Below are 16,564 nucleotides of genomic sequence, written 5' to 3' on the forward strand. Positions count from 1 at the left end.
AGTCGGCACCGCCCAGCCTTGTTGGTGGGGAAGGAACTGCGGAGTGGGGCTTTCCCCTTGGGAGCGGATGCGCTAAGGCCGATCACCGCCTCACGCTGGAGTACAGGTGTGTCCGGCACCCGAAATGTCTTGGTAAGTGGCTGGCCGCTTGTGTTACTGGGCCCTTATGACAGTCCTTCCAGAAAACGGTCAAACGGATATTAGTTCACCGTGGTTGCGGCATTGGGGTATCGTTTCAGATGTCGAACCTTGGTGGAAACAGCGAAGTTGTGACAGACTATCATAACCACCGGCTTCTCACAAGTATTTGGGTGGCCCTACGCAGTCTCACCAACTCTCCACAACGGCGTCGTTGCGCTTCGTAGCTGAGCCATGTCCATATTGGAAATCCGACGCTAAACATACGGCAAATGTAAGCTACCGGTCAGACCCACCTCAGTCAAGTCCGAATTCCCATTGTCTGTCTCCCTTAGTACATATTGACCAGCAAGTCCCGTGGCCGATAGCCAATCGAAGCCACAATCTCTGGCAAAGTATCCGTACACGACCAGCTCTTCGCCTTGCCGCTCGGGTCCACGTCATGGCATCGTCCAGAATCGGGCTCTTCTGCCGATCACAATCGCACTGGGTTTGTTTCTCGTTGATCATGCATTTCATAGCCCCATAGCATGGCCGTACGTACAGTCTTCAGCAGCCTCCCCTTGAGACGGCGTTCGGCTTGCTTTTCTTGAGCAGTCATATAAAGGAAACTAAAGACGTTACCTAAAACAGAAGCATGCGGTGTGGAAGAGCCCCGTCGTACGGAACGACGGGGCTCGTAAAATGCAATTCATCATGGATCATGGGGATCTCTCAAAGAGATCCGAGATGAGAAACCAACAAGGACGATAGGTGGGGCTGAGATGAATTGAGTACCTCGTGCTGGTGTGGATGCGCCCATGCCCTTGCCCATGCTGGTGGTGCTGGCTCTGTTTCTGTGCTGTGCTGCGCGGCGCGGCGCGGGCTGCGAGCCATGCATGTCCAAAGTCTGAGCGCTAGACCCCTTCCTTCTTTCCCTGCCACGCAGACGGACCGCAATGCGCCTCAGGCTGGCGCAAAGCTCGCCCGACAGTGGCTGCCCTGCAACCTATCGCCCTGTGCACGACGGGGAAGAGAAGGCCGGGACACGGAGGCTGACTGGCTGGCTGGCTGGCTGGCTGGTTGGCCTTACAGCGCTGTCGCTGTTGCTGTCTCTTCTCTGTCTGAGAGGCTGGGGGGGGGGGGGGGGGGGGGGCACCCCCTCCCAAGGCGTGCCCCTCCTGCAACTGGCCCTTCCCGGTCTCCCATGTTGCCCTTGTCGTTGTCCGCAGGAATGTCTGCCAGGGTAGGTAGGTAGGGAGGTAGGTGGGAAGGTAGGTAGTGTATCGGGTTCATTGTATTGCTGTCTCCGTATCTTTCTTCCATGTGTCTTGCCCTCATGCCTACCTACCCCAACCCACGGTAGGTAGAGAACCCTTTTGCCCAACAACATACGACCAAAGAAGCAGAGATAGGACCCTCCACCTCGTTGCCTCTGTTCGCGTCCTCCGCATTACCCGTCATAAACCCCTACTTAGTTGGGCCCTATTTCCATTTGGTCATACTTCCCAGGGTTAGTTACTCTTCCAACAACAGTCAGACGGCGTATTCCACTGCCTGCGCCACTAAACTTTCGCCCACGATGGCTTCCGCCGCCGAGTCTTGCGACAAGGCTGATGCTGCCTCCGAGAGCACAGCCAAACCGCTCAACTTCCTTGACCTTCCTCTCGAAACCCAGAAGGATATCTTCAGCCATGTCAGATCGATCCCCCGATTCCCTGCTCTCGCATGCGATCCACAACGACTGACCTTTTCCCAGTGCTGCCAAAGCGACCTCATCTGCCTCGCCCTCGTCTCCAGGCACTTTCGCGAACTAGCTGCCGCCCAGCTCTATCGCAACTTCCACATTGTCTTCCCCGATGAAGATGATCCGTCCTTCGATTCTCCCATCGACAGTCTGGCTGGTGGTCTCGAGACCTTCGTGTCCAGCGATTACAACTATGCCCAGCATCTGAGGGACATCTCCCTCGACACCCTGAGTGCCGGCGACAAGGCTGAGGCCGCCTACAAGCCCTACCTGTACAGCGCCAGCTGCGGCAAGTTTATGAACACCTTGCTATTGTTGACACTCAAGAATGCAAAGTCGCTCGAGACTTTTAGGTACGTCCGACAGTCGCCGACCCGCAGCTCACGCTGACCCTCGCAACACCAGATGGAACATCCGCGTCGAACTCAGCCGTCCTGTATACAAGGCCCTACACCAGATTGCGCCTCTGAAGAACCTCCACATTCGAATGCAGGCCGGCCCGTCTCTCTTCGAGATACCTCCCCCCCTGCCGTACACATCGAGCCTGCCTCCTCAGCCTACCTCGACCCAAGGTCACTGGGATCCTTTGCCGGCTTTCTCTGCAGTGCCGCCGCCGCCGCCTCCACCTTTCGCAAGCATGTCCTTGCCCCTCCCGCCTCCGTACAATCCTACTCTCGGCCCGCCGCCCCCCTTGCCGCCAGCGTTGAGGCCCGCGCCTAGGAGTAGGCGGAGGATATTGGCCCACGAGCCTGCGACGTTGTCGGGCTTCCGTAAACTGAACTCGCTTGCCGTTCTCGACATCGATTCTCTGGATATCGTTACCGAGATCAAGTCCTGCGTGCGCAACTCAGCTTCTACTCTCACGAAACTGAAGCTGTCCTTCTCTACACATCTTGCTTCCCAATCCCGAAAGCCTCCTCCCGAGGCCGACCCCGACGATTCCGACCAGGATGACGAGTTTCAAGTCGTTCCCATGCCATCAGCGCCCGGTTGGGATGAGGCGAGTGGACCAGCAAAAGCATTCCGCGCACAAGAAGAGCGCAAGAGCCAGGAGTCCGTGCTGGGTAGGGTGTTCGACGTGGAGCCATTTCTCGTCAAGAGAACACAGCGTAAGACCCTGAAGGGAAAGGAGAAGGTCGACACGACTGTGAACACAAAGGAAGCTGGATCACCTGCAGAGGCCTTCATGGAAAGACTCCGAGAGGTTTCGACGAAGCTCATGGCGAGCGTAACGGATGGCGACGCCGATGATGGCTCGAAGCAAGAAATCCTGGAGATGATAGAAAAGGCCAGCAGAAAATATCTGGAAGCAGAGCAAGCGAGGACGGCGGCTGCGACAAAGGCGGAAACCCAGACGGAAACCGGGCCTGGGACCTCTCATGCAACCCCTTCGACCGTCACCGCTCCAAGTACAGCGGATGCTGGCACTCAACCAGCCCCTAGTATTTGCGTCTCTGAGCCTTGCCCAGTCGTACCGGAGACCAGCGCGAAGCCAAAAACGAGCTTTGGAACAGATGCCAACCCTGAGGACATCAACGTTGAGGAGCCTATCGCGACTGAGGAGACCGAGGAGCCTTTGGATATCAAGACCGACCAGAACAAGGACGAACCCGTTGCAGCCCCCAAAACCATTACTTCTCAAGCCCAAGACGCCGCGTTCGAATCGCCAACGACAGCTCGAGCTGCAGCAACCTTGGCAACACAAAAGACAAATTTTGAGACATTGGTCCTTCGCCTGCAATATCTCCTTTCTGAGGCTGATAGCGTACACGAAAAGCTTGATGTTTTGCGAAATACATATCCTCAAGACAGAGACCGCATTCGGTCTGGGGAGAATCAGTTGCAGGGCTACTACCGGGATATCGACAACGTACGCACCGAGCTAAATGCGACAGAGGCCGAGATCCGCGACGTGGAAAAGCAAGTCAATGGTATAGCCACCACGGCTCACGGCGAAGATGAAGTAATGAGCGAGTACATCCGGTCGACGAGAGGCGTAGCATTGAAGTCATTTAGTGTTCACCTGGTCCCAGTCAAAGCCTCCGTGCTCAGGGCAGCTATCGACGTACGGGCTCTCAAGAGACTGACGTTGCTGAACGTCGGCAACCAAGCTCCAATTTGGACAATGTTGGCCAAGGAAAACAAGGTCCAGCCGCTCCCGCTGCGAAAGATCTTTACAGACAACGTATCCATCACCTTTCTCACGTTTGCGGGCCAGCTGGAGCAAGTTACTGAACTCTTCATGCTGGAGCGGTCGGCCAAGTACAAGCCAGAGAGCTTCGCGCCAAAAACCAACGTTGTCATGGACCAGATCCGTCGCCTCGTTCTCAAGAAGCACATGCCAACTCTCAACAAGCTAATGATTAAGAACGATTCTGGTCCGAGCTGGGACGTTGACGAGAAGGCTATGCTGCTGATTTGTAATCGCGGAAAGAAACTTGAAGAGCTAGCGGCGGCGGTTGGGATCCGCGCTATCGTAAGTCGACCAAGCAACCTTTTACTCTTTGGACAGATTCTGATCACTTTTACAGCATGTCTTCATGCAGCATATCGCGGGGCTCGTGAGCCTCCGTGCTTTGAATGTCACGCAGTTCAGAAATGACGACACTTGTGTCTGGGTCATGCGTGAGACTCGGAGGTTCATCGTCGACAACCTCTGCCACTACCCAGATTTGAAACTCGAGTGGATCTCCATTGATGATGACCGGGTCGAGCGCATTATTCGTCCGCCTCCTCAGACGCCTGCCGCCAAGGCGGAGGAGAAAAAGAACAAGAAAGGTAAGAAAAAGACCGGCGCAGGCTCTTCATTCGGGACCTTCGGCGGCGCCGGGACTGCCACTGCTACTGGTGGTGGGTCCGGGGTCTTCCCGCCGTTGCCTCTGCCGGGGTGGGAAACAGACAGTGATAGCGATGATGAGGATACTGATATCGTGGCCAACACAAAGCTTGAAACGGTTGAAGGCGTGCACTTCTACGATGTCTGGGACGTCCGCATATTCAAAAAGGAAGTCATGACGGGCCGGCTGTGATTTCTTGGTAGACAGATGGATCAGGGTCACAAACCATGGCTGTCCATGATGCTTTGGCCCATGCCGGCCGTCCACTTTGTTGTGCAATGGGAATTGTACATCTTGCGGAAATATGACATGTTTGAAATTGAGGGCCGCGACAGGATTTACAAAAGGATCGGCGTTGATTGGTTTTCTAGGCGATATCTCTTGGATTGGATCATCTGGACAATACCCCGGCACTAACGGATCAAAGCCTGGCGTAAATGGTATGAAAGCTGGAGAGTTTTTGGTTTTCCTTGCCCAATAGGCAAAAGGCTGTTATTAAGCAGTATGAATCTGCCAAGGAGAAGGGCAGCAAGTTTTCTCTGCCTAGCAGTGGTCTTCTCACCTTCTCTCGTGCCCTTACCTCAAAAACGTCCGAGGATTCTCAACATATTTGCAGATGTCTACTAGGAGCCCGACCCGATCCCATTATCCAGTATCCTGGTTGCCAGACGCCGCTACCAATAATAAGCAAGAGTGCGGTTCACAACCTAAGTTGGTTTAGACAAGCAGCTCGCCATCTTTTTTGTCCTGGGTGTTGGGGATGACGACCCTGTTCTCGTCACAGAAGCTGACGAGGTGTGTCGTGTGGTCGTACGCGGGGAACAGAGAAGGCAGGCCGTCGGCCTCGATGTCCTCGTCCTCAAGTTCAGAACCGGAGTCAGGCTCGAGCTCCCACTGGGCCTCGAGCTCGGCCATCCTCCTCTTGAACTCGGCCAGGCCGTGGGCATATCGGACGTCGATGGGGCCGGCCTGGGCCACGGCATCGTCGTAGCCGTACTCCAAGAGGTTGCAGAGGGATTTGCGGGTAAAGGCGGCGAGGATGAGGCACTCCTCGGCCTTCCGCATGAACTTGTTGTGGGGGCAGGAAGCAGAAGGGGAAATGTCAACACCAGCGGGGGCGGCAGCGATGGCGCCGGCGCCGGCGATCAGATCCATGATATCGAAGAAACCCATGATGTTCTCGTGGAAGGGGGCGGCAAAATCGTTGAAATCGGCGATGAGGCCCTGGGCATAGATGAAGACTTGCTCTGTGGGGGGAGGGGTTTTGTGTCAGTTGTATGCGCCTTGACCTTGGAGTATTATTGACCCCTCACAAATACCAAAGAGCACTAGAAGGCAACCAGACCCAAGAGGCAAGACTCGACGTTGAGAGGGAGGGAAGAAAAGGGGCACAACCAGAGTAGACGGGGGAGAGGGGGAGACTCACTGAACTCGGAGATGAGTTTGGCCAACTTGCCCTCGTGCTCAGCCAACTTACTCTCGTGTTCAATCATCTCCTGCTGTATCTTGATGCGAAGAGAGCGCTCACAGAGAACCCAGATCGAGAGAAAGACAATGATGAGCTCGAGACAGATGGTCCAGAGCATGGCGAGGAGAGGCGGCTCGTTTCGATCATCCACCTCCTCGGGCAAGAAGAATAGGGTGGCGAAGGTGGCGTTGAACATGTTGGGCGTTGCGTGGGTTGCTTCACGAGGAGATCCCTGGGTGAGCTGGAGGTGAAAGTAAAGGTTTACTAAATCGCGATGATGAGATTTGCTGGTGAGGGGGGGGGGCTATTGCTGTTTTTACCTCAAATGTTAAGGGCCAAGGCGAGAAATCTGTAATTCTTGGGCGGGTGAAAGCGAACGGCGAGAGAAGCCGATTTGCGTCTAGGGGACTTTGTTGCTGCGCAAAAGGGGAAACGGGATGAAGCCGGTGAGTGAGAGGCGATAAGGGACGTTTTCTTTGTGGTTACTTCATGCCGAGGTTTGATCGCTTTTACACCTTCACTCAGGGGCTTGTTGTTGTTGTTGTCCTAATAAGTCAACTCAGATTATATGGCCTAGCTGGCCTATCGCTCTATACAAAGGCTCCATGATATGTCTGACTCCTTGATTTCATCACAGTTCTCAGAGCCTCAGCTTCAAGCGACTCTGAACAAACCTCAAATAGATATAGATCTTACTTTCCAGACTGATCCCTGTGGCGTTGTGCACGAGCATTTTGAGACAATGTATGAGCGAATGTAGAGTCCCCCCCCCCTTGATATCTTTGTGGCAGACAGTGGAAAGACTAGAACACGATTTTGGGTGCCTGGTCAGTTGCGTGGAGGGCTATTGCAGATATACGGCTTGGATATATATCACCATAAATTGGCAAGAAGATGCTCTAACTTGCACATCGACAAAGGTATTGCGTGTCTAAGCGAGCCATCCTGGCACTCTACCCTAGGACTCCAGTGAAGATGACCGCTGATGCAACTTTACGTACTGTTTCTCTCATAACGGGGCAGACAACTCATCTCACACAATGTTGTGTGTGCTGTACTGTTAAGGGGTATCAAACTTCTAGTCATTCTGGCCATTGGCCACTGGGCAAAACACCTATCATGTAGCCTTGCCGATTATGCCGTCTTCTGGTCCATTAACGCCATAAGCTCGTCTTCCTCGTCGGCCTCCCCAGCTCGTCTCCTTGCTTCTCTCTCAATAACGCTCCTCGTAATCATCCCACCGGCCAACAAGCCTGTCTCCTTGACCCCTCTCACCCAGCCCTCAAGGCTCCTCATCCCCACAACAAGAAACCCGAGCTCCTCCCTCTCGACGTCAAACACCTCCCACCACGCCACCTCGGGCATCTTCGCTCCGGCTTCTCGGGCCGCAATGTACACCGCTGCCGTCGCCAGCGCATGCGGCTGGTGTGTGAGATACAGCATCTGCGGGCTCAGCAGCGCCGTGTTCAGGTGTGCGATGACCCGCGCCGCCATCTCGCCCTTTGGTTTCCCCACGAAGTCGAGTGCCTGAAGGTACGTCACGGCCAGCGCGTGCGGCAGCGCTACCGCCGTATCGAACCCCAGGGCCCACAGAATCCGCGCCTCAGCCGCTAGCATCCGCGTCTGGAAAGCAGCGTACTCGCCGTCCGTCTGATAGTACGTCGTCGGGTCCGGGCGACGCTTGTTAGGGTCCGGGGGCTCGCCGCGGAAGAGGGGCGACGCGGGTGAGAGAAGGTAGGCGTAGACGTTTGAGATATCGCGAGTCGTGCGCGGGAGTGGTCCCATCTTGGAGACTAGGTAAAGGGCTGCGGCCGATACGTCCTAAGAACTCCTGTTAGTGGCCTGCCGCGAGTGTCTCGTGGGAGCAAGATAGGGGCATTTACGCTGAACTCCCCTGCCATTGGCGACTCCACGAGCCAGTACCGTGCCAGAAGAACGTTTGCTTGCGCTGTTGTTGATTGTGGCAGGTCGAGCAGCACGCCGGCGGCCTGAGTTAGGCACTGAGTCGCATAGTAGATGACATCCTGCAGGTCGGCCGGGAGAGAGCTAAAAGAATTGCGTTTGTAGAGCTGGTCAGCCGTGGCCAGCGGATTGGTCATATGTGCCATCGTTTGCGCCTCGATATATCGTCGCCACCGTCGTCCTTGGAGGTTCCCACAAACAGTCAAAGGCTGAAGAATGGCTATCGCGAGGCTGAAAGTGTCGGATATAGATGTCGCTGTCGTCCGAAATTCGGGTTTCTCATTGGTCGACGCGGATAGCTGTCAAGACAAGTTAGTCAGGCGCGATGCCGTGTGTGTCGTCACTTTGGCTGAGGTCGGACGAGCAGTGCGGCCAGAAGCAACTGGAGGCTGGCCCGAGCTCCCCTCTTCTTGCGGTCCAGGCAGCCCCACTTCTCCCCTCCGCTTCGGCTTAGCGTTTCCACGCTCTGGCCTCACAGGCAGACTTAGGCTCTTGAGACGGTACCTGAGGTTTTGGCTGGCTGGTTACGAAAGGGCTCTGGGCCAATTCAAGGCAGCTGCGTGGAGAAAGGCTCCCTGGTTCCTCGACACCACGCTTCGCAATCCCGCTCAGCTTGCGAACCACACGAGGGCGATTCTCGCGGGAACACAACATCGGTCTACCAGGACATCTCATTCGATACACCTCGAACAATTCGCAGCCGACTTGGTCAATGGATGGCCTGACATCTCGAATACCAAAGTGACCCGTCCATACCCTTCTCCCTCTTCCCCGCATCGGCTTAGTCGGCCAGTCGTGATCCGTCCACCCAACCAACCATCGACAACACCGAACGCATCGCACACAGGTGATAACGACGATCGACGACGAACGATAGGAACGCCGCTACGATCATGGATTACAGCGCCTCCATCAATGAAGAGGCCGGCGCATCGCCCTGGGGCAACTCACCAGGCTCCTCGCCCCGGCCCAACCAGGGCAACTTCGCATCCCTCGATGCTGATCTGAGCGGCGATCGGCCTGGCTCTCCTTTTGGCTACACACCGAGCCCCGGCGACGCAAACCCACAGGGCCGTGAGGACTTTGGTGATGAGCAGTACAGACGGCCGGATACCGCGAGCACCCAATCGGCGACTGAGGTGGAAACACAAGAGTCGAGGACCGAAGTCGGCTCAGAAGCCCGGACCAGCGCCGAAAGCCCTGGACCTGAGCTGCCTCAGAAATCGCATGAACAAGGAGGTCCGCCGAATGTGGGTGGACAGGCCAGCCGGGACCAGCAGCCTCGCAAACCCCAGCAACCTCAGTTCAGACTTCAAGCTAAGATTACCGGCCTTGAGCGAACCGGAAAGAAGGACCCCATCTTGCGGTTCGACGTTCACGTAAGGAGCATTCCCGCTTGGAGATGCGGTGGAGTAAAGATGTCTGACAAGAGCTGCAGACAAACCTCCCAAGATTCCGTACGACTCAGTACCGCGACGTGCGCCGCTTTCACTCGGAATTCGTAAAGCTGGCGGAACACCTCATCTCTGCGAATCCCGAATGTCTGGTACCAACGGTACCTCCCGCCGTGACATCAGCCGGCGCCGGCACTGACGAGGACGAAGCCCGCGTGAAGGCCTTGCTACAAAGGTGGTTCAACTATGTATGCAGCAACGAAGTCCTTATGAGGGACGACGAGATGGTCCTCTTCGTGGAGAGTGATTTCGGTTACAGCCCTATGGTCAAGATGAAGCAGCCGGCGACCGGCGTGCGCAGGAAGATCTTGAAGCAGTTTGCGCCTCCGCCGGATGACACCCCCGAGCTCCAGGAGGCTCGCCCGATCGTGAAGCTCTTCTACTTGGGAACCATGGATGCTGGCCACAAGGTTGATAAGCTTGTAAAGTCTCGCCGAGGTAAGTCCACGTCAATACAGCCCCGATAACGCGTCGTCCTCACCGGTCTGATATCATCCAGGTCTGGGATTGGCCGAGTCTGACTTTGGCGTCAAGCTTGGCTCAATGCACATCCAAGAGCCCCATCAGGGTCTCGCCAACGCCTACCGGAAGCTTGGTAAGATTGTGCAGACGGTTGGCGACTATCACGCTGCACAAGCAACCGCAGAGGCCACCACGATCGGCGATCCTTTCCAGTACCATTCGCAGGACGCCTTTATCGTCAAGGAGACACTCACAAACCGGCAAATCCTCATCCGCGAGTTCCTCCAGGCACAGGAGAACACACGCAGCAAGCTCAACGCCGCCGATCGTCTCAAGGCGAGCTCCAACGTCAGGCGGGAAAAGGTCGACGAGGCCATCACTGCTCTTGATGATGCGCGCCAGAACGAGACCTACCTCTACCAGAAGACGACGCGTGTCACGCAAAACCTCGTGCAAGAACGGCGGAAGTGGTTTGCGAGAACCGCAGCGGACCTGCGACTCAGCATCAGAGAGTATGTCATTCGCGAGATTGAGGCGGAACGACGTGCTCTTGCCGTGTTGGAGAGCGTGAGACCGGACATTCGCGCCATCGATGCATCTGGCGGTCTGAGTCGACTCGGACGCGAGTCTCACCCTCCCGTAAGAAGGGCCGCCGTAGCTGCTAGCCAAGGACCCAAGGGTGATGCTTGGAGCGGTGTTCCACGACGTACCGACACGATGAACCGCAGCGTGTCCGGAAGTCTTATTGCGGGCCTGCCCGAGGAGGGAGACGGCCACGATGGACAAGGTACAGGACAGAACCAGGGCCTCGGCATAGCGGGTGGCCGGGCGAGTCTTTCCGGTGTGGCAGAAGAAGACGACGAGGACCGAGTGGATGCGAGAAACGCGGCAAGCCGATTGGCGACCAGCACCTTTTGATGAGTCGGTCACGCCAGTTTGTTTGCGAGGGACGGGCGACGGAAAAGGCGCCCGACGAAGGGAGGGGGCAACCTTTTGACCAAGCGAGACCCTTTTGGCTTTGGTACAGGCGCTTTTCAAAAGCCCTCGCATGACGTGTAATGCTGTATCCGTCCTGTATGTGCTCCCCTACCCATCCATAGATTCCCAAAGTATGAGCCTTTTGTTCTTCCCCCCACCCCATACCTCTCCGTGATTTCATTTATGCTGCAGCTCGCGCCATGTGTGACCTGGCACAATGGCAAATATGGATTCCGCAATCTTCTAGCTCTCCTCATGGGCCTGGAAGGAAGGGGGGAACAGGTCGGTGTCTGGGTTCCGATGGGTTGTGGTGGTGGTGGTGACGGTGGCGGCGGCAGCGGCACGTCCTCTAGAATTCTCGATTGTGACGCTAGAGGTGGGGAGGACATTGGTCCGTTTACCTTTGCCTTTTTGCCTTGAGCATGCAGTGGCATATGTACGTACGCCATGCATATAACTGCTATCTTGGTTTATCTATGCTGCTGTTGCTGTCTCTCTCACTACTGCACCAATGGCACCCACTCGCAGCGCTTTGCAAACTGAGTTGTCACGTCTCCTCGCCGTACCGTGCCGCACCGGACCGCGTCGCACCGCATGGGCTGTTGTGCCTCTCCAATACCATTTCGGCCCATTTGACCTGCTGTCTGGGTCCATTGGCGGTGTGGCAGGGAGGGGGGGGGAAGCATCGCCGAGTGCAGAGCTGCTGTGCGGTTCGCGACGCTGGCACGTTTGGCTAGCTCTACCTATCTCCCTTGCCCGATTGAATGATGCCAGTTAGACGACGGTCGCTGAATGCACATGCCAAACTTCTCCCGATGCAACGGACGCAAGATTCACATGCCTCCCCCCCCAGAAAGACGAATTGGATGATTGGGAGGCGCCGGGAGGGGAAGATTGGACCGCGATAGCGGACGAGGGCCAGATCAAAAGGTGCCATCCATTCCGTGCTGCTAGTGGTGGTTCCGGCGCCGGGCGGGTTGCGTTTGTTTGCTTTTGGGCCCATTGCCCGGCTATTGTTTGATGCGTTTTCCCAGGTCCCGCTGATTCCCATATGATACATCACCTATCGAAACATGAGTTGATCAGGGTATAATGTTAGATCGCGGCAGCCCTCCGGCTTGCCCGGTGAGGGGTAGTATGCACCTGCCTGAGAGGCACGCATCAAGCTATCAGGCAGACCGATTTGGCTTTGTTTTTCGGGGCCGAGACGACTTCGGCTTCGTGTACAGACACCCATTCTCATCACCATCATTCCCAATGCCGTTGGATCAGGTCGTCTGATGCAAGTAATCAGGGCACGGCTCCTCTACTGAGTGTTATCCTACGCCGGTAGTTCTTCTCCAGCGAGGTCGGTAGGGCTTGCTGTCAGCTTGTGGCTTTCCCCTTTGAAACCCCCTCGATGTGTGGCAATGTGATTCCTGTCAAGCATCCAGATGAGCCAGCTTTCCTCACTCAATCTATCTGGCGTCTGTGCGAGCGATGCGAATGTGTTTCAGTCGATTCCAGAGATCCGATAGATCCCTCGCTGAACGCTTACCAGCGAGGTCGCATCGGGCTTCCCACTCAGCTTACGCTTTCTTGTTGGCATGGAGCAATCGAAATAAGATCGTAAGCCGGCTCCAGGATGTGTTGAACGGACCGACCGCCTGCGAGTAGGGAAATTCGGAGAGACACAATACACTATTAATGTAGCGAATCCTACGCGCAGCTTTGTCATTGCCAGCAGCCAGAGTTGACCCCGCCCAATGCCTCTTCTCGATTGCACGCTTAACCAGTTGAACGTGCTGGTTTTTCTTCATCCGAGAGCATTGAATACAGCAGCAGGATCAACTTCTTCCTCGTCCAAGACAAGCTCGGCGAGGCGTGTGCTAGTGCCAGAGAAGCTAAGCGAGACCATTTCCCGTTCTTCCAGCATGTTGAACTCATGTGCACTCGACTTTTTTCTGCGAGGCAGAAGGACATCGTCGGCTAGTTCTCTGCATCTCGCTGAGCGAGCAAAGTGCCCTACTACGGAAGGAAGGGCCACAGTAAGCGAGCGGTTGGGATTGCTTCCCAAGAAACTCCACCTCATATTCCAAGGGACCAAGAACCGTGGGCGGAAATGGTTCTGTGCGATCCGATTGAGCGAGGATGCAGGGCTTCTCCAAATACGGCATTCATCTCCAAATTTCTCTAGGATCGTGCTTCCGAGCGGCCGTCGCAGATGATGAATAGACAGCTCGCGCAGTCGAAATTGCTTGATTGCTTTCATGAGAGCCACACCAGGGTGCTCGATGAGTCGTTTCGGGTGACGCCAAACAAGTCGATCTTGCTACTTCGAGGGATTGGTCGCCCGGCTCAGGTTCTCCGAGCGATGCGGCTAGGAGAGAGATCATCGGTTCTGTTTAGAATAAAGAGCCTCGCATATCCTGTGGTTACTGAAAACAAGGCCGCGCATGACGCTACTGCGTGTCACAAAGCGATGCCATGGCAGTTCCCCAAGCGCCTGGAGTGGGAGATGTTCCGTCTACTGTAGCAAGAGACCAGGGATGCCGCATGTTTTTATCGCCCATCCAAGCGGCTTGACGAAAGGTGGTGATCTTCGACATACAGATTCATCGTGAAAAGCGGCTCAGGACGAGTGACTCTGTCCGGCTGCATTTCAGCACCACGTATTTGCAGATCCGACCAACTTCGTCGTCAGGATGGGCGGAAGGAGTGATGGCTGCATCTCCGGCCTGTCGCTACAGTTCCCCTTCTTGCCGTGTTCCCACTCAGCAAACGGCGCAATCGTGGATGTGAGTGGCGGCTCCTATCTCAAGACGGACCATCCTATCTCACCTTGTAGTTTAGATGGCTGGTATTTGGCAACAGTATGTGGCAGCAGCTTGGGAAAGCCTCCTATTATGGTGGGGGAGATGCAGTGTGGTCTGAGCTTGGCATGGCCATGTGCAGAGCTGTCTTGTCCTACCGGTAAAACAGAGTTGCAGATGCAGTGTACCCGCATACTGTTCACCATCCATTCATCCGTTGGAGAAAGCCAGCCGTAACAGCACACACAAACGGGGTGGAGTTGGATGCCGTCGTGGCCGATGGCGGTAGTCACGAACCGTTGCCTCAACCATCCCGGTGTAATGCTGCAGTGGTAAAAAAAGAAAATAATAAGAAAAAAGGACAAAAAAAGACAAGAAAAATTAGCCATGTGCAAATATAGACAAGGCTTGCTATCGTGTTCGAGCCGGCTTAAGCAAGGTCGAAGTTGGTGAAGGAGGCATAGCTTCCGCCGTGTCCAACGTTCGGTGGAGATTAGGTAGGTAGATAGGCATGGTATCCGTATTCCTTGGCTTCTTGGTCCAAGCTCTCGCTGGGGTCGCAAGGGGTACCCCAGGAGGGGCAGCAGTTCTCGACAGGGACCTTGAGGGGTGTCCATTGCAGCGGGGCCACACATGTACCGGTAGCAAGCGTCAGCAACAGTGCCGGAGACTGCGGGTTCTGATCAACACGGTGCCAGGGCCGAAAAAGCAAATGACATGCGCGGCAATGAAGATCTCGCCTGGTCTATCTCCAAGCTCAAAGTGATGAACTAACACAATCGTTTGGATGTTGTCAGCCAAGAGAGGCGACAAGGAGAGAACGGACGAACGCAATCAACGGTTGGCAGAGTACCTGAGACGGGGCAGGGGGGTCGGCATGGCATCTCCAATTCTAGAATGTCGACAGCCCGCCCGTTAGCAAGGGTTGGCAAAAAAGAGGCAAAGCAGGGCGGCAAAAGCCATGCAGCTTCATGTGCAGAGGCGAGAGGGGGGAATGCGTCCAATTTGTCATGGTCGCCGGTTCCTCCCGTGTCAGAGTTTGGATGTTCATCTGAGCCCGTGGCAAGATGGGCCGATCTTTGCTGTCCGGATCTATGACGAGCAGGAGGAAATGGACATCGAGGAGCCCGGCTCGAAAAGAAGAGAGTGATATGATATGGAAAGTATGATGGGCGAAAGCGGTTGACTGGTTAGAAGGAGAGGTGTGTATTCCGTACCTACTTACCTACCTACCTACCTACCAGGATATAATTCTAGGTACCTAGGTACACAGACAGGCAGCTAGCTACACCCTGGCATGGGCAGCTTCCGCGAAAGCGGAAAAACAAGCAAGCGGCAGGCAGGCATTGATTGAGCGGGCCATCAGCGGCCCTTTTCTTCAACAATAGCAAAGACGGCAGGCAGGCAGGGTTTCAATAAGCAAGAAATCGAGCAAGCACGCAAGGGAGACGCGAGACAAGAGGGAATACCTCTCTTGTGGTCCTTCCATCCAAACCCATTGGGTGACACGCATCCTTCGACCGTCTTATTCAGACTTTGTTCAGTTCTCCGACCCAACGACAACGGGCCCCGTGTTACAGCAACAGACGTACCGCCTCGTTTTCCGTCTTTCAACATGTCCATGCCGCTCGTTCGATCGATTGCCTGCGATGGATGACTCTTGGCATCGCTCCCATAAACTATCCCGTCTCAAAAGCTGTCAAGGGTCTCATCTATCCCTTATCAACAACCTAGGGGCCTCCGGTGAACGGAGCGGAACTGGACTGGGTAGTCCCGTTGATTAAGGAGAAATTGATGCGCTCAGAGAAAGCCACGACTCGTTACGCCATCGGAAGCATCCTGCGGCACCTTGGCCGGCTGCATCGTCCCTTCCCACTTGCCAGCCTATCCTTGATGCCCTCTCTCACCGTCTATCTACTTTGCTGCTACGGTACTACCTCATACCCGTTCACACACTCGCCCTCTCCGTCTCCGGGCTGACCCAATGCATTCATTGCCTCATCAAGGGCTCTTTGCCCATCATCTCTCGCAACTCATCAGCGATTGCCCGCATCTCTGTCACGTCGAGAACCCCTTAGCAGACCAAGGCTGTACTTGTACTGCCCATGGCACCAACCTTGTCCATCATCACACCTCCTCATTTCCTCTCGTGTCGCCCTCCATCCGCTCCGGCTCTTGGAGCATGCATCGCCGCTGCAGCGACCTCTCCCCCTCCTCTTCTCCAATCCACCCCCTCCTCTCCTCTCTATCCCTGTCGTCTCCATTCCTTTCCGGGCCCTTGCTCCCGGGTACCTCAAACCACCCATACCTCAGCTAACTGTCTCTACCTTGCCCGTCATCCTAGCTCTTGCATGTGGCCTTGTTGCCATCGGGACGAGAAAAAGAACGAGACCGAGGGGGGGAGAGTGTGTAAATTTCCTTGCCATTAATCATTGTCAATACCTGCTCTCTCTCCACCGACTAGTAACCCGAGACAGGCATAGTTTGTTACCGCAACCCGCATCGGACGCACCCAAGGCAATGAGACCGTGGCTATCAAGTTGGGGCTCATGCATGACCTATACCTGTCACCGCACTGATGCCATCCAGGCCATCTTATCACGAGCCGCTAGTCCTTAATCTGTAGTCGGTTCCCATGCCATGTCGCGAAAGATTCGGAACTGGCTCAATAGGGGGCCCAGCCGAGTCACCGCAAAGGGCCAAAAGTAACTTCTATCCGACCTCCTTTTCACGAGCCCATCGTCGGC

General features: G+C 55.4%; 5 protein-coding genes across 5 annotated transcripts; 3 read left to right on the top strand and 2 right to left on the bottom strand.

The window, feature by feature from the left end:
- Positions 1 to 1,699: 1,699 nt before the first annotated feature.
- On the top strand, positions 1,700 to 4,893 carry LY79DRAFT_667462 (F-box domain-containing protein; the record flags this gene model as incomplete). Its single annotated transcript, XM_060563381.1, has 4 exons — positions 1,700 to 1,813; positions 1,877 to 2,217; positions 2,270 to 4,340; positions 4,396 to 4,893. The coding sequence occupies 4 exons, from the start codon at positions 1,700 to 1,702 to the stop codon at positions 4,891 to 4,893; spliced, it is 3,024 nt and encodes a 1,007-aa protein (XP_060417345.1).
- A 525-nt stretch (positions 4,894 to 5,418) lies between these two features.
- LY79DRAFT_667463 (uncharacterized protein) lies at positions 5,419 to 6,365 on the bottom strand (the record flags this gene model as incomplete). Its single annotated transcript, XM_060563382.1, has 2 exons — positions 5,419 to 5,948; positions 6,128 to 6,365. The coding sequence occupies 2 exons, from the start codon at positions 6,363 to 6,365 to the stop codon at positions 5,419 to 5,421; spliced, it is 768 nt and encodes a 255-aa protein (XP_060417346.1).
- A 713-nt stretch (positions 6,366 to 7,078) lies between these two features.
- LY79DRAFT_626928 (cyclin domain-containing protein) lies at positions 7,079 to 8,546 on the bottom strand. Its single transcript, XM_060562116.1, has 2 exons — positions 8,053 to 8,546; positions 7,079 to 7,990 (listed from the first exon to the last, which is right to left on the bottom strand). Exons 1-2 carry the CDS (start codon positions 8,275 to 8,277, stop codon positions 7,304 to 7,306), a joined length of 912 nt encoding a protein of 303 aa, XP_060417347.1. The 5' UTR covers positions 8,278 to 8,546; the 3' UTR covers positions 7,079 to 7,303.
- Positions 8,547 to 9,024: 478 nt separating this feature from the next.
- On the top strand, positions 9,025 to 10,965 carry LY79DRAFT_509599 (PX domain-containing protein; the record flags this gene model as incomplete). Its single annotated transcript, XM_060554069.1, has 3 exons — positions 9,025 to 9,510; positions 9,570 to 10,023; positions 10,085 to 10,965. The coding sequence occupies 3 exons, from the start codon at positions 9,025 to 9,027 to the stop codon at positions 10,963 to 10,965; spliced, it is 1,821 nt and encodes a 606-aa protein (XP_060417348.1).
- A 1,743-nt stretch (positions 10,966 to 12,708) lies between these two features.
- LY79DRAFT_65427 (uncharacterized protein) lies at positions 12,709 to 13,471 on the top strand. The gene has a single exon (XM_060562641.1). It carries the CDS (start codon positions 12,771 to 12,773, stop codon positions 13,230 to 13,232), a length of 462 nt encoding a protein of 153 aa, XP_060417349.1. The 5' UTR covers positions 12,709 to 12,770; the 3' UTR covers positions 13,233 to 13,471.
- The last annotated feature ends 3,093 nt before the right edge of the window (positions 13,472 to 16,564 follow it).

Source organism: Colletotrichum navitas (genome assembly GCF_030913465.1).
Source record: "Colletotrichum navitas strain CBS 125086 chromosome Unknown LY79scaffold_12, whole genome shotgun sequence".
NCBI classification, from domain to species: domain Eukaryota; kingdom Fungi; phylum Ascomycota; class Sordariomycetes; order Glomerellales; family Glomerellaceae; genus Colletotrichum; species Colletotrichum navitas.